Here is a 15,916-nt window from a genome sequence, read left to right as displayed (position 1 = left end):
GAATTTCATGTGGGGAAATTGTTAAAACCAAAGGAAATCTTGATATTAAAAAGAGGATATAGCTTATTGGGAGATAACTACAGGTTGTGCTGAAGGCAGATTGACACGTTGAAGCAAGGTTACCAGCAGGTTTCTGGGTACTCGATTAATCGCTAGTGCTGTTGACACAAAAATATCAAAACATGGTAGGAAGACTTGGTGATGAGCAAAGCCACGAGCTTTCCTCTATATGGAGGAGAATCTGCAAGTGGGAGAAGGATAACATGGCTGGAGAGCTGAGCAGTGAGAATAGGAAGATGGAAGGGTGCAAATTCAGAACAAGAACTAAAACCTTATCTGAAATACCGTATGCAGTTCTCGTCTTCCTCCAAAAAAGATGAATTTGTATTGAAGTAGAGTCAGTTGTTAAGATCAGGGAAGTGGAGAAGCAGTTTTATGAGAGAAGCTGCCTTATTTAGACAAGTGAAATGAAGACTGAGAGGGAATATGATCCTGCTTTTATAAAGAAATTGGAGAGAAGAAGAGGGTAAACAGAGAGTTTAGAAGAGCTTTTTAAGCTAAAAGATAATGTTGGCAGATGAACAAGTGGGCATACACTGGCCATGAATAAATTTAAACTGAAAATTAGAGGAGTCGTCTGGGGAATGAGGCTGCAGATGAGCTTCCCAACCTGAGAAAAGGGAGCAAAAATATAACTTTTTTTAGGACAGATACTAATAATTTTATTAACGGGCCGTGGATCTACCAAGTTTCTGCCTGTGGGTGGACACTTCTACGATCCCCTCCCATTCCCCATAAACTGGCTGGTTTTTCCCCATAAAGACTGGCTGTCTTTACTGGTTGTGCTGGGGAGCTGCTACTACAGCATACTTAACTACAGTGATTATATCTCACAGATGAGGCGTCTCGTGTGGACTCGTCATAAAAATAATCATTCAATTAATAGGGTGTTTGTTTAACGAGTCTTCTTTTTTTGTCTCCTTGCCTTCAAGTGACAAGCAGAAAAAAATGAAGGGAAATGAGGGAGAAGACATTGCCAATTTAGAAAGACTTTGCTAAAAATATGTAATGAAGAATTGTTTTGAACCCTGCCTTTGAGACTTTTTTTATTCCTTTGAAGAAATGTTTTCTGTTTGTCAGACATTCCAAGATGCAGACTTGGTGTAAGAACCCACCGGGGTACTTTTCAAGGTGCCAACCCATAAAATCACCTAGGGTTGGAAAAGACCTTCACGTCCAACCACCCAAATGACCTACCAAGCCTCACCACTAAACTGTGTCTTCTGTTGCCACATCCACACATCTCTTAATTAATGCCAGGGATGGGATGTCTACCACTTCCGTGGGCAGCCCCTTCCAATGCTTCATCGCCGCCGTAAAGAAATTCTTCCTGATACCCAGTCTGAACAGTGGGTATGGATTTGTTGCACCGTGGTACTGTCCCTGTTTCTTTAGTGTTGTTTAGATCCAAGAATTTGAAGGAAGTGCTAACAGTTTCTTGTCTGTTTCTTTGTTACAGGTAGTTTTGAATTGCTGTGAGGGCAAATCCCAGATGGGAGCCATGGACAGTCTGCTCAGGAAGGTGGAAGAGGAGAAAACCCTGAAAGCTGAAAGTTTGGTCAAGCTTCTGAGGGCTGTGAAAGCATCGTTCCCTGGTCTCCATCTTTTGCTAGACAGCTTGGAGGTAAAAGCAAACATCTCTGATGGCAAAGGTACGATGGCATTAAATTCACATGTATGGGGGCTTAGTGAAGGGAATTTCCAGGAAGTCTGGATGGTTTTTTGCACCTCACTGTGCTCTTATAACCCCACTTTCATGCAGGGGAATAGGATGCCCATTTTATGCAAACAAAACAGATCTGGGACCACTGATTTGAGGGGACTCGGCTAGAAAACAGCCCAGTGCATTGCAATGAAAGTTGTATCAGGGAAGGTTTAAGTTGGATATTAGGAAAAATTAGGAGAAACTGATTCTCAGAAAGAGTGATGCGTTATTGGAATGGGCTGCCCAGGGAGGTGGTGAAGTCACCATCCCTGGAAGTGTTCAAGAACCATGGAGATGTGGCGCTGAGGGATGTGGTCGCGATGGGCATGGGTTGGGGTGGGACTGGGTGATCTTGGTGGTCTATTCCAACCTTAATGATTCTATTATGGTCACTCATTTGTGATCTTCTGGGTGTCCCACATTCGGTGGCCCCATTAGACATCCTTATCTTGGAGTGCTAGTCCCCTTGTTGCTGGGTGTGGGTTTGTTTGGTTTTTTTTTGCTTGCCTGTGATGCTGCCAGGTCTTGGATTCCTCATCTTTCCCCTGGTGGAACAGCTTTCCAAGTATGAGTGGGTTTAGTCTGAGCAATTCAGATAGACTAGCAAATTTCACCAGCTCTGAAATCACTAAAAAATTAAAAACTAAATTAATATGCAGTGAAATGTAAATTACTGTTTAATAGAAAGCAAAACTGCACTCATAATGCTGATAACTTCCTCTGTAGCAAACATTCCCGACAGGCAATTTGCTTTGTCATTTGTTAAGCACGATTGCTTTCTTGAAACATCAGACTCCCAACATGCTTAATTATCTAGTGGTAATACCCATTCCAAGGAGGAGCATTCCTTAATTACATAGAGTTGAATCTTCTCAAATTGCAGCTTGAACAAACAGAAGCACAAATATTTCTTATCGTGGAAATGAAGAGGGAGGGAATGATCTGAGCCGCCAACGGCCGCTTTGCTGTCCTGTGCTGTGGTGCTAACAGACTCACATGGAGCTCACAGCAGAGCTGAGTGCATTTGTGGCAACTCAAGTGTAATAAAATCAGAAGCATTTTGATAGGAGAAGGGGAGAAATATAAAAGCACAGGATCACTTGAGTTGGAATGAACCTTGAAAGGCCATCGGGTCCAACCCCTTGCAATGAGCAGGGACAACCACAGCTCCACCAGTGCTCAGAGCCCCTCCAACCTGGCCTGAATGTCTCCAGGGATGGGGCACACACTGCCTCTCCTTTTATTTGTTATCTGTGCCCTGATCCATGTGGGGTGCATGCAAGTCAAAACTTAGAGAGCTAAATGAGATTCCCTTAACTTCACCAAGGAGCAACTAAGCTGTGTCCAGAAGGTCTTTGTCCAGGCAGCTTTTCATATAAGCTCGAAATCATCCATTGATTATTCCACAGATTGCCATTGCTTCCTTCCCCATGGGAGAGCATTCTCTTCTTACTTCGCATTGCATGTATTCTGGGTCTCAAGGACTATTATTTTTTTCACCAACCTGTACTTATTGTGAGTAATTGAACTTTTTGTTTGATGCTGAACCAAAATGATTTAAAAACCTAAGCACGCAAACAAAAAAAAAACCATGCACAGATGTCCTGGATGAACTACAGCTTTTTATTTTTGTTTCTCTTACAAAAGTGTAACTATGCATCTTCACCTCCAATTCTGTAACTCCAACAGTGGGGAGAAAAAAAACAAAAACCTTTCAGGCTTTCAGGTTCATCTGTTTGGCAGTTCCCAGTTTTATTTATCAACTAGTCTGGGGACGAGTACAATCATAGAATATTTTGGGTACACAGCATATTGTCCCAAATCTTTTCATTACCCTGGGTGAAGGCTAGTCCTCTTCCTTGAATTAGTTCATTGTGTTCTGCTACTGTGATGTCTACTAAGGATTGTGCTGTTACTCTGAAGTTACCGTGTCTCAGATTTATCAGGTCAAGTCTGGAATCAGATATATGAGGAACAGATTAGGCTAAAGTTGTATTTTTTTGTGCATGAGAGAGAGAAGAGGGTGTTACTGCTATTTTGCAATCCCAAGTCTGGTTTGTGTTCCCTTAACATTTTCACCAAAGACAACTCAGCCCACTCAGTTCTTGATTATGTTGGACCATATGGGTGTTTGCAAAATGTTGCTGTGTTTGATAGTTGCACACCGCTGAGACAGAGTGTGCTGCAGAGCTCCTTCGTGGTGGAGTGGATCTAAGACTCAATTAAAAACTGCTTTCAATGAAACTGAAGTTAAGAGTTAGTGGGAACTTCTTGCTAGCAAGACATCAGAATAGACTGAAAAACATCTTGATGTGTTGTCTTGACATACAAAACCACACATTTACCCACTTTACTTGGCTGCAACCAAGGTGAAACCAAGTGTCCTGAGAGTAAGGTTGGCAGCCTTGCCTGTGGCAAATGTCTGGGAACAAGATGATCTTTGAGGTCCCTTCTAACCTAAGTCATCCTATGACAAGGGAGATCTGGCAACTTTGGTGTTTTCAAGCCCTCTGTAGCTCTTGAAGCCCTTTGGGAAGATGCTGTGGTTGAGCTGTTCTTATTCCTTCACTTGCATTCAGCCAAATGGAGTTTGGAGGATTATGGAGCCCAACTGCTGAGACGATACCAAGAAAGGTTAGTGGAGCACCTCACGGACACTCAGACACTGCTGCGTGGCATTTCTGCTGCACAGAGCCTAGCTCCTGCTGACAGAGAGGTAAGCAGTCTCCTGTCTGTGTGTTAAAGCTGATACTGGAAGCAAGGTGTCACAAGGACTTGATTTACTGGTTGTCATGGCTTGGTTTTGGGGCAGTCCTCCAGCAGGATTCAATTTAAAGATTCCTTCTTAGCATCAGATAATGGGAACGAAGCAGTTGTGTGCAGGAAGGTGAAGATGGGCGAGGAAGAATGGCTGATCTGGAGACTGAGGAGAGATGAAGCAAGGAAATGTCCAATGTGTTTCAGCAAAAGGCTGGGCTTTGAAGTGGTTGTTGCTTGGGTTGTATTGTGAGCCAGGTCTCAAGCAGGGCAGGAGTAAGGGAAGGCTGGGGCTGGGGCAAACCATGGCCTTGGCTAAGGCCATGCTGGGCAGATGGATGCAGTCACTCATTAGCACCTCACTGACGATCTTTTGAAGGCAATGGAACAGATTGTGAAGTGCGAGACTGGCTCAGGTGGCTTCATCTCACTCGTGTCTGCGGCGCTGGAGGAGCAGTCTCTGTCTGTTTCTGTGGTCTGGCAGCTGCTGCTGGCTGTGCGAGAGGCCGAGCAGCCGCTGAACGTGCTCATGGAGGAGATCCAGAAGGAACCGGGCGCAGAGCTTTTCTTCCAAGCAGGTAATGGCCTCAGTCTCCTCTGCACTTTTCCCACTGCTGGCAGAATGTACTTCCTAACTCCTTCCTCTCCCCTGCTGCAAGTTTCACAGACCCTTTCACGCTCCTTCCTTTGGTGTCTGGAAATACTTTTTTTCCAGTGTGTGTCAAAAGCCTGTGTCTTTTCTGAAACAGTCATTGGTTATATGCTGGAAAAACACTTCCATCCACAAATGCCACTACTTTGTTTGTGACTCTGTGTCACGAGGGCTGTAAGGTTTTGTTGTGAGCAAACCTTTTGAGAGCTGGCTGCCACTGTGTGCTAAAAAGCAGCTGAAGGCCCGTCAGACTGAAAACATGGGTTAAACTGGAGGTCTGTGTGCAGCCTCTCCTCTGTCTTCCCAAGAGCTCTGGCCTCTGGCTTTGAGTTTCCCTGCCAGCTGTGGGAATCTGTCATTGCATTTTCCTACTTGAAAACATAACCTGTGCTCCCCCCTCCCTGCACAGTTGCTGAAATCTCATGAAAATTAATGGATTTGGGATAAATGAGAGGGGGGTGGCTGTGCATGTGTCTGTACATTAAGCTGAGATTTACTTGCCCATGGTCAAATGCCTGTAGGATAGCTATCTACATCTGAATTCTGTTGCCTCTGTGCTCAGTGCAGAGAAATCAGCACTTCTGGTGCATGATGCATGTGACTCCTTTTTGTGTGATATCCTTGGATGAGGCATCACTGCAAAATGTCAAAATGGGATATCTCGAACTAGGGGAGAGAAGAAATCCTGTGTGTTGGGACAGTCGTGCTTGCCTTTTGAGGTTGTTAGCATCTCATTCAATAACGTGCTTTGGAAAACCTGATCTTCTCACCCAGTGTTGTACAAACACTGAGAAGTCAGGTCTGCCAGATTGCTGTGTTTTAGGCTGGATGTCTGTGAGGCAGTGAATGTAACCAAAGTTTGCCTGGAGCTGCTCCCTGTTTCCTGCTCCATAAAGAAAGGACTCCTGCTGTTAACAAATCACCTTTAGCTAAGCAAAGCTATGTTTGGGTTCTCCTTGCACATTGAGTTTTTCATATTGGGTTTTTACATACTTTTTATTTTCCTCTTCAGTTGCCACCAGTGAAAGCACAGCCATTGAAATCATCCTGAGGCACAGTGAGCTCATCTCAGAGGCCATTAAGCAGAGAGCAAACATGGAGGGCTTGGCTCCAGGGGAAGCAGGACTCACAGAAGCAGTGAAAGAGGTATGAAGGGGTGATGCAGTGCGTACCCCCCTTTGGAGCCAGCACAGATTGCATTCTAGAGAAAGTTATGCATGAAAGACAGATTTACAGATTAGGTAAACTCAGTGCTGTAAGGCATTGAGAAACCTCTCTTTTGATGGAGGTAGTTTTAAGTAAGTTGAAGCCAAATCAGAAAATCTGAGAATTGATTTATTGTAACTTGTTTTATCCAGAAATTCTCTCTGCTCATGCTTATACATCAGTGGAAGGGCAAAGACTTGTTTGGAAAGATAATTTTTTTCCTGGTTTCTCTGAGCAGGTTCCCAACAGTAAGGATGAAACAGAAAAAGGGAAACTGCCCTCATTCCCAGACCATCCCAACCCTTGACAGCCCAGATTTTCTGTCTCATGATGTTTTCTTCTTTTCACTCCTGTAGCTACTGAGTATTTCTGCTCAAAAGAAAAGCTCAGAGGCCTCCTTGAAAGCAGCTTTGAGTACAGCACAGGAGAAGTCTGTCCCAGCCATCAAGATCTGTCAGCTGCTGTGCAATGTCCATGAGTCTTTCCCAGACTTGCAGCCAGTGATGCAGGAGCTAGGGCATGTGGGTAAGGAATGAACAGACTTTCATCTTTCTGTGGTCAGTTACATATAGCACTGTGAGTCTGAGGGAGTTTGAGTGGATGCAGACAGCAGTGTCGTGGTGCTGTAATGTGCTGACTTGCTGTATGTGCAGATACTTCACAGGCTGATTGTGAAAAGCTCACATCCGAGTGCACTTGTCTCATGAAAGGCTGACAGTGATGGTGCACTTTGTAGTCCCAGACTATTCCCTGAGTTAATTGTCTCACCGTGCCTTAATTTGGTTTTGCTATATGTACATTTTCCAGAGCAAATGATCCCACAGGAGAGTCCCACAGCAGTAGGTGAGTGTTATGTACTGTAGCAGTTTGACAAAGGTACGAGTGGAGCATATGCAGATAGGCAATTTCCTGAACTTCAGAAACAAATGCATATCAATAATGGTGTATGAGACCCTGCCCTGAGCTATGGAATTATTTCCAGCTGAGCTGAATTGTGTCTCTGCATCCATCATTTGAAGGAAAAATGCTTAACAGGATTTGGTGCTTTAATGAAAAAGATAACAGAGAGCCAGAAAGGCAACTGCAGGTTTGCATTCTCTTGAAAAGGATGCAAATGTGGCTTGCTTCTTCTGTCTTCTCACATATGTTTTTATGTCACCACATTTCCCAGTGCATCCAAGTACAGATGTTTTGGGCTGCACAGTCCGATGGGATGTACACAGTGTGTTTTTTATCTGAGCACGGATGCTGATTCAGCTTAGTCCATCTCCATTTACTTGTGGTGCCAGAGCTGCTTAGCATAGACACAGCATGGAAATACTCACAGATTGCTGGCTAGTTAGAATAAGCAGCCTGTTATTAGTATCTTGCCTTTTTTAAGGGAAATTGGTTTGAAAATTTGGGTCAGGACCATAGCTGGATGGATGAATGCCAGCCTGCTGGCTTTGACATTTGCCATTGCTTCATGTTTGTCAGTGACAGTCAAAGCAAATGTTCTCTGTATGCCAGGAAGGGCAGAGAGAGAGTGGCCATTCATCAGCCTGTCTCTGTTCCTGAGCAATAGGAAAAAGTTAGGGTGGTAGATGGGATTGGATGCACTCATAGAAGGAATCAAAGACTAGGTTACTGCTTATTTATGCTTGGCATAAATGGTCTCCCTGGGAAATGTCCTATGCTGTAGATCTAGTATTCATACCCAGTTCAAATCTAGTTTTCCCCTCTTAAAACTCTGTAAGAGCTGCTGCCAATCCAGTTGGCCTTTTTGCCTGGTCATGGCTCTGATGAGGATTTCCAGAGGAAAGGTGATTCCTTCTCATCTGCCATTCCTTCTCTGTCCCCTGCCTGAAGCTCCAGTCATTTGCTTCACTTGCCTTAACCCTAGCTGACTGTGGGATGTACTAGGACTGATGCCCTGGTGGCTCTAGAAGAGAGAGGCCAACAGAAAACACACGTGTCTTTGAAGGTGCAGTCCACCTTAGCTGCTGGACATCTTGCAGTGCTTATCAGTGAGGGACTTGGGGAGTCAGCTAAATTGCTCTGACAGATGCCTGCTTCTCTGGCACCAATATCAAAGAGAACAGACTGCTGTTACTGAGCGTCTTGCAGGGCTTCAAGCCAAGGAGAGGCTGAGACATAAGCAAGCAAGAAACAACATCAAAAACAAAAGGACTGGAAAAATGGTATCTGCTTGGCAAAAACATGTATTTTGTATGAATCGATCTGAGGAGAATTGCCAATCACTGGTCTCTTTTTGGCATCCGATGGTCTTCGCAGTGACATTCCATATCTTAATTTTAAGACTGATCTCCTCAGCTCTGATATCACAGCTTAACAGCCCTGAGTGTTGCAGGTGGCGTTCTGGATCAGTAGCCATGTGGCTCTCAGCATGAAACGTGAATGATAACTGAGGGCCTCATGTTTGAGGAATGTGAGCTTCTGCTTAAAACAGAGAAAATCTGACGTTTCTGAAGAACATACGTGCTCAAAGAGGTGCATACAATTTGCATTTCCATTGGAAAGCTGTCTTTTTTTTACATCTTTGCCACAAAAAGAAAGAAGAGATATCTCTGATACCTGAGCTGAGCAACTTGGAAAGCAACAGGGCTTCCTGTGGAGGAATCTGAATCCATCCTCAACCTCATTCAGCGTCATCAAAATAACAAGTTAGTTTCTCTGATGGAGGTATGATACGAAGTCTATTGTTTTTCCCACTTCTGTAGCTGGAGCACTCTAAATGCTTCAGTTGATGCTTGCAAAGACAAGATTTGGCTGTTTCCAACTATCACTTCACTACTGAGCTGCTTTCCATGACCTTTTAGAGTCACTTCTTGGAAGATCTTATTTGTCAAGATATGCCTAATTTTCAAATTTCAGAGATGTGTCAAGAACTCCAGATAACAAAGTTTTCCTCTGCATAATCTTGAGTTTAAGAAACACAATTGAGATTTAATGTGGCTCCTGGAATCCAAGAGTCTGCAAGGAAAACTTCATTCTCTCCTGTAAAGGTTTTGCTCATTTCCCCATGCTTGTCAGCAACCATTGCAATGACCATCAGGTGCTCACTGACACAGGATAGATGCAAAAAGGTAGGTGGAATTTTCTTCCAGCTTGGAGACTGGGAGACAGATGGCCGTACATCAAGAATTTTTTGCTTCTGGATTCTGGCATCTGCCATGTATTGCAGGTAGAGTAGAGCAGCCACCAGAATTATCAACTTAGCAGAAAGCTTATAAAAGAGAAAGAGAACTCATGAGGAGATGCACCATAATTACCAGCAGGGTTTTTCTTCCAGTACTGGTGTCTTTGCCATGACAAAGCAGAACGAAGTCCTGGAGGACTCCGCAGTCAGCAATTCCTGCCTGAGGCATTTCTGATGTATACAGACCTACCATCCAAGAAGTGTGTGTTGTACTGGCACAGGAATACAGGGTGTTTGTACCTACTCACTGATTACACACTATCTGCTTCAGCTTTCATTCAGAACTGCTCTCTGGTGGTGGTAGCATCACCCTGCAGATATAGAGGGCCACTCCTTGATGTTTTTCACCATGAAAGTGAGCTCTTTCTGCCTTTATAACGTAGTCTTCTGCTGTTGTGTAGGCTGAAGGCTTACCTGTACCTCTCCCAGAGCCATATTCCAGCACATCTGTATCCTGATTTAGTTCTTGACATACTCTGGACTGTCCATCCCTGAGATCCTGAGCAGCACTGTCACAGGCTTAAGAGCCAGAGCACCATAAGCTAGCACTTGGCCCAATAGAGTCTGTGGCAAACTTGCTCTCTTTTGTCTCATTCAGATTATGCTCCTGCTGCTGTGGCATTTCCAGGCATATCCATTTCTGTCTTCTTTAGCATGCATATCTTCATCCACGTTCATCCCTTTCTGATGTTCAACATTTCAAGATTCTTGTTTGCTTAAATCAGAAAAACTGTCAGTGTTGGTTATAGGGATGAGGGAAGAGACCTTAGGGGTGAAGAGTGTGTATTGCTGTCTTGACAGAGGAGGACAAACTGCACAACAGTCTTACAGTCTGTTTTATTCCCTTGACATATTCAGGGGCTGATGGGTCACCACTTGACATCTTAACATTTCTGAGTTGGTGTCCATTGGAATATGTCAGCTGGTTTCTTGTTGGTTGGAAATTTGGGCTTATATCACTGTGCAGGGAGAAAACTTTGCTGAGCTTTGCCCATAACGAGGACGGCAGAAATGAAGTTTTGCAAATATGGGCTGAATTTCCTGTGCATTGGCAAAATAACTCTGCAGTGGTTTCCATGACCACAGAATTGCATGGTTCTCATTATAACAAAGGAGCCAAATATATCTGTTTGTATTTTGATTTCTTCCATATGTGTATTCCATGTGGGTCTTCTCTGTAGATTGAGAACCTTGTGCTTTTCGAAATGATGACATTACAGGGACTTGGAAAAGCATTAGACTTTTAAAGAAATGAATGTAATGAGTGACTTAAAATACCCCAGGGCCCTAACCAGAAGACTTGAAAGGATTGTAGCAAGACTGTGTGTTCTCTTCAAAAGAGTTTGTGTTTGGAAAGTATTCCTGAGATTTCTTGTGATTTTAGTGGCTAGATATCCACTGTCAGTGCCTGACCCAGTGGCACAGCATCATACCAGAGGCTCAGATCTTCAAACATTTCAGCATGAGCCCAACATCACGTGTCTGAGCTGGTGGCAGACTCTTAGAAACAACAGTTATTTCTGTTCTTGCCAGGGGAAGAATGAGCTCTTTGAAAAATGTGGCTGTTGACATCTAATTGAACCCCTGGTACACGTGTGTGGAATTCAAGGCACTCCGTGCCTCGTAGCATGGGTTACCATGACCACATTTGGGCAGAGCTGTGAACCACTGCTGTGTTGGACAGCATGTCCACTGAGCATCTCTTGCATGTGCATTCTTGCCCCATAGGGATGACTTGCTGTGTAGGAGTGTTCAGGAGATGGGAGACCAGGGGTTTGGTACTCAGGCCTGGTCACCTCTCAAGCAGGAGCTGCTTTTTACACAGGGCTCTTGACTGAGGGAAGTGGAGAGAAACCTGGAATCAGGAAGTGGAAGGTGAACAGTGAATCCCAAGTGGAAGCTCTGGACAAAGAAGAGGATAAGGCAGGAGGTGCTGCAATTAAGGAACCGAAGGAACCAGAAGAGAAAGCATCTTCCAAGAAGAATTTCATCTGCAAAGCCTGTGAGAAGAGCTTCCACTTCTACTGCCGCCTGAAGGTGCACATGAAACGTTGTCGGGTGGCCAGAGGAAAGCAAATCCAGTGTAAGGAATGCACTGAAGTCAAATCAACAAAGGAAGAGCTGGAGAAGCATCAGCTGGAGGTCCATGGGGAGGTGGGGATGGCCAAGAAGAAGAAGAAGCGTCTTCCTGTGACGTGTGACATCTGTGGCAGAGAGTTTGCTCATGCTTCAGGTAGGGTTGGTGATAGCAGGGAGGAAAGGGGTGTTTGTTCTAGGGCCCTGTGCACACACTGGGGAAACCTGGATGACATAGTAAAATGGTAATCTGTAATCTTCTCCTCCTCCCTGCAGCTCTGTGAGTGCCACATGTGGGAAATGCAGCTCAGCTTGTTTCCCCTGCCCCACTGAGCACAACTGCTTTCTGATTAGTTCTTCCCTAATTGGTTTTCCACATGGCTCATCAAGGAAAAATGGGGCTACTGGTGAATTTAAAAGCCTCCAAAAATAATTGAGTTGTTCCAGTCCTATGGCTGGCTTAGCAGGGCCAGCAAGAGGTGCGGAAGCTCCCAGCCCTCCCCTGGCCAGCTCTCGGTGCCCTGTGTCTGTTGGGATGAGTGAAACAGCAGGAGGTGCTTCTGGCAGGGCTGTGGGAGCTGGCAGTGGGTTGCTGTACACTAACACTGCACTGGTCCTCTTCTTGTCCTCCTCTTGTCACCAGGAATGCAGTATCACAAGCTGACTGAGCATTTTGACGAAAAGCCCTTCTCCTGTGAGAAGTGTGGGGCCAAGTTTGCAGCCAACTCCACACTGAAGAATCACCTGAGGCTGCACACCGGGGACCGACCCTTTGTGTGCAAGCACTGCCTGATGACCTTCATGCAGGCCTCAGCCCTCGCCTACCACACCAAGAAAAAGCATTCTGAGGGTGAGTCTTCCCCACAGCAGCCCATCCCTAGCTGGGGTGTGAGGCTTGGCTTGCCCCATCACTTCTTCCTGCCCTGCTTCTTCACCTGCCTCCTTGCTGCTGGCCTCTTTCCTGGTCTGTGCATGTTTTGGGAGAGCCCGGGCTGCAGGCTGCTCTCAGATCTCCTTCACTTGTGCGGTTTCAGCTGCTGACCCTTGTCAATCCCAGCACTGCCTCTGCTCCATCCTATCTTCTCCATGTTAGAAGCTTCCCTCCTTTTCTTACTCTTTTTCTCTCTGTCTTGTTTTTCTACTTGGTAGCTCTGCTCTGTCCCTTCACATCTAAACTCCTGCAATGTGGCTGCCTCCCTCTGCACCGCCTGCCTTGTCCCATCCTTACCTCTGGCTGAATTTCTTATAATGTCTCACATCAGCTCCTACATTTCCTACGCTCAGCCCCTTCCACAGGCAGGGCTTAGCCATGCCTATTTCAGCTCATGGCTGCAGAGGATGTGTCACTGTGTTTGTAATTAATATGCTCAGGCATTACAATGTTGCATGAGTGCCACGCACTTGGGCAATTAGTTTTGAATGTGAGACACGCCAGTGTATAATACCTCCAGACACTCGAGGTCTCTGCTAATTGAATACTCCTTGTGCAGGCATGATTTCCTCTAGGACCTTTTCAACTTAGTGTTGAATCGATCTGACTACCCCAGAAAAGCCTGTGTAGTTTGCAGTCTTGCAGAATCATAAGAGTGGCTTGGGTTGGAAGGGACCTTAAAGCCCATCCCATGGGCTGGTTGCCCCCCAGCAGATCAGATTCCCCAGGGCTTTGAGCACCTCCCGGAATGGGGCACCTGAACAGCAGTGCCAGGGCCTCGCTGCTCTCTTCAGTGAAAATTTCTCTTCAAAGCTGACCTAAATCCCTGTTTTAGTTTAAAGCCATTCCCCTTTATCCTATTCCTGCAGGGAAGATGTATGCCTGCCAGTACTGCGATGCCGTCTTTGCGCAGTCCATCGAGCTCTCACGCCATGTTCGAACCCACACAGGGGACAAGCCGTACGTCTGCCGGGAGTGTGGGAAGGGCTTTCGCCAGGCCAATGGGCTCTCCATCCACCTCCGGTCCTTTCACAGTGAGTGTGACCAGCTGCCTCCCCAGTTTTGGGCAGCCCAGCCTGCAAGGCATGGCTTCTGCATGGCTGTGGCCAGTGGACACGTGTGCAGGTATTGCTAGTTTCCAGACTGGTTTGGTATCTCATGGTTGGGTGCTGTGAATAGAGTTATCTCAAAGAAAACATCAGAGCTGGCTTCCAGCAGGCTATGGGCTGCTGGGAATTCAGCATGGGAAGCTTTAGGTGCATGCAAGGCCAAAACCTAAATGTTATTTTTCATCTGGAAACTAACAAGCGCTTCTTTCCCTTCTCTTTCCCCATTCTATGAATTCTCTTCTGAATTCATTTCTTTTTTCACTGCATTCTTAATCTCCTCCATCTTTGTGGCATCCCTGGGCACCAGACATTGAAGATCCCTACGACTGCAGGAAGTGCCGGATGAGCTTTGCCACCCTGCAGGAACACCGCAAGCACATCCACGAAGTCCACTCCCGGGAGTACCACCCCTGCCCCGACTGCTCCAAAGTCTTCAGTGCCCCATCCCTCCTGGAGCGCCACATGGTGACCCACGTTGGAGGAAAGCCCTTCAGCTGTGGTATCTGCAACAAAACTTACCAGGTGAGCTAGGGCAGCAAGGATTTAGCCTGGCGTGCTGGAGATTGCTGTTGCCTGTAACTGCATGAGGACATTTCCCCTGGCCATGTGCGCTGAGTGTCATCAGTAAAAGAAAAAAATGCACATAGGAGACAGAAGCTATAGGGAAAAGGCAGGTCCGTGGGGACAGATTGGGTGTGATTGCAGAGGACTGTGTACTCGCCTGTCCAGACCCTCAGGAATCTATTTCACCTAAATTTCTAGCTGCCAAGAACTATAGGAATAAAAATACTCGTATGGCGAATGGCGTGCTACAGTGGGAGTGTGTGTGGGAGCACATTCTTACAAGGCAACAGAAATTCAAAAGGAGACCTGCAGTGAGTAGTGAAATGGGGACGAGGGATTCTGCACTGTTCAGCTCTTCAGGGGGCAATGGAGAAGAAACGTGGTGTTGGCCGTTGTCCTGTGGGAAGATGTGTGGGTCTGACTGGTGTCTTGCATCTGCTGAGCACAGTCCTGCTCTCACTGTTGCTTTCCATGCACAGCTTCTTGCTGTCTTAATACTCCTGGAGCAGCGTTGGGTTGTAACCACGATTTGGTCCTTATCATTGCAGCAGTTGTCAGGGTTATGGTATCACAACCGGACCCACCATCCTGATGTCTTTGCAGCTCAGAATCACCGCTCCTCCAAGTTCTCTTCCTTGCAGTGCAGCTCCTGTGACAAAAGCTTTTCCAGCACTGCTGCTCACCGAAGGCACGTCAAGGCAGAGCACTCAGGTAACAGCCCATTTCTTAGCCAGCAACAGCATGTGCTGACTGCTGGCAGAGAGGTAGCAATAACTCTTACAGGACAAGTTTGTTCATTATGTTTACTTGCAAATCACTGTAAATTCCCTGTATCCCATAGCAGGGGCAAGTCTCATCTCAGCAACTTGCAGCTCAGCTGCTCTTGGCTTCTTCTTCCCCTGCCTTGTCTCCAAAGGTGCTCCCTGTATCTGTATGCGGATGTGTTGCTGAAGTGTTAACAAAGCCCTCGTCCAGAAGCACTGTCTCTTGTAGAAGACCTTTGGTGCACAATTTTCTCTTCATGATCTTGTTTGCAGATGTGAAGTTCCATGACTGTGAGATGTGCAAGGAGCAGTTTCCCACACTGGCTCTCCTGCAGGTCCACATGAAGTGCCGGCACTCAGGTGTGTTACCTCTGCTGTTACTCACATTACTTGGGGTTTAGTGGTGTCCTGTAGTACTGGACAGAGAGTTAAGAGAGCTAAGTACAGGTTAAGAGATATCAGTATGAGGAAGCAAGGAACTGAACCCATGCAGTAAGTCCCCAGTGGGTTTCAGCCCTGCACATCTTGGTCATTTGCAGCTCCCTGTGCCCTCAGACTGGCCCTGGCCATTGCACCCCAGGCTCAGGGTGGTGCATCTTCCCCAGGGTCAGAGCCATTTCACTGCTCGTACTGCTCAGCCTCCTTCTGCTTCCCAGGGACGCTGCAGCACCACGTCACCACCGAGCACTTCAAGCAGGCAGAGAGCACCTTCACCTGTGGGCTCTGCGGGGAGCTCTTCACCTCCCAGGGTGAGCTGGAGGGTCACTGCAGCACTGAGCATCCCAAGGTCATCTTCACAGAGGCCCAAGTCACCACAGCCCAGATTGTACAGGTAGAGACTGCTCTGTTTTGCAGCCCTCCCTTTTCAACCCTCTTGTTCTTTCCCAAATCCA

General features: G+C 46.2%; 1 protein-coding gene across 12 annotated transcripts in view; it reads left to right on the top strand.

Moving 5' to 3' along the window:
- ZBTB40 (zinc finger and BTB domain containing 40) overlaps window positions 1-15,916 on the top strand; it is a 48,335-nt gene that overhangs the window by 16,294 nt on the left and 16,125 nt on the right. For 5 of the 12 annotated variants that reach the window (XM_085242113.1, XM_085242115.1, XM_085242112.1 and 2 more), the window contains exons 6-17: window positions 1,520-1,712; window positions 4,345-4,481; window positions 4,902-5,100; window positions 6,187-6,320; window positions 6,737-6,905; window positions 11,405-11,812; window positions 12,299-12,505; window positions 13,456-13,620; window positions 14,003-14,217; window positions 14,808-14,970; window positions 15,297-15,383; window positions 15,629-15,855. In XM_085242113.1, the coding sequence (XP_085098239.1) occupies window positions 1,520-1,712; window positions 4,345-4,481; window positions 4,902-5,100; window positions 6,187-6,320; window positions 6,737-6,905; window positions 11,405-11,812; window positions 12,299-12,505; window positions 13,456-13,620; window positions 14,003-14,217; window positions 14,808-14,970; window positions 15,297-15,383; window positions 15,629-15,855 (2,304 nt within the window). Of the gene's footprint in view, window positions 1-1,519; window positions 1,713-4,344; window positions 4,482-4,901; window positions 5,101-6,186; window positions 6,321-6,736; window positions 6,906-11,404; window positions 11,813-12,298; window positions 12,506-13,455; window positions 13,621-14,002; window positions 14,218-14,807; window positions 14,971-15,296; window positions 15,440-15,628; window positions 15,856-15,916 lie in introns of those variants that run through there. The other 7 variants (XM_010722890.4, XM_085242119.1, XM_085242120.1 and 4 more) reach the window with 7 other exon arrangements.

The sequence above is a fragment of the Meleagris gallopavo genome, chromosome 23 (genome assembly GCF_905368555.1).
Source record: "Meleagris gallopavo chromosome 23, MGAL_WU_HG_1.1, whole genome shotgun sequence".
Classification (NCBI taxonomy): domain Eukaryota; kingdom Metazoa; phylum Chordata; class Aves; order Galliformes; family Phasianidae; genus Meleagris; species Meleagris gallopavo.
This window is presented reverse-complemented; position numbering and strand designations above follow the sequence as displayed.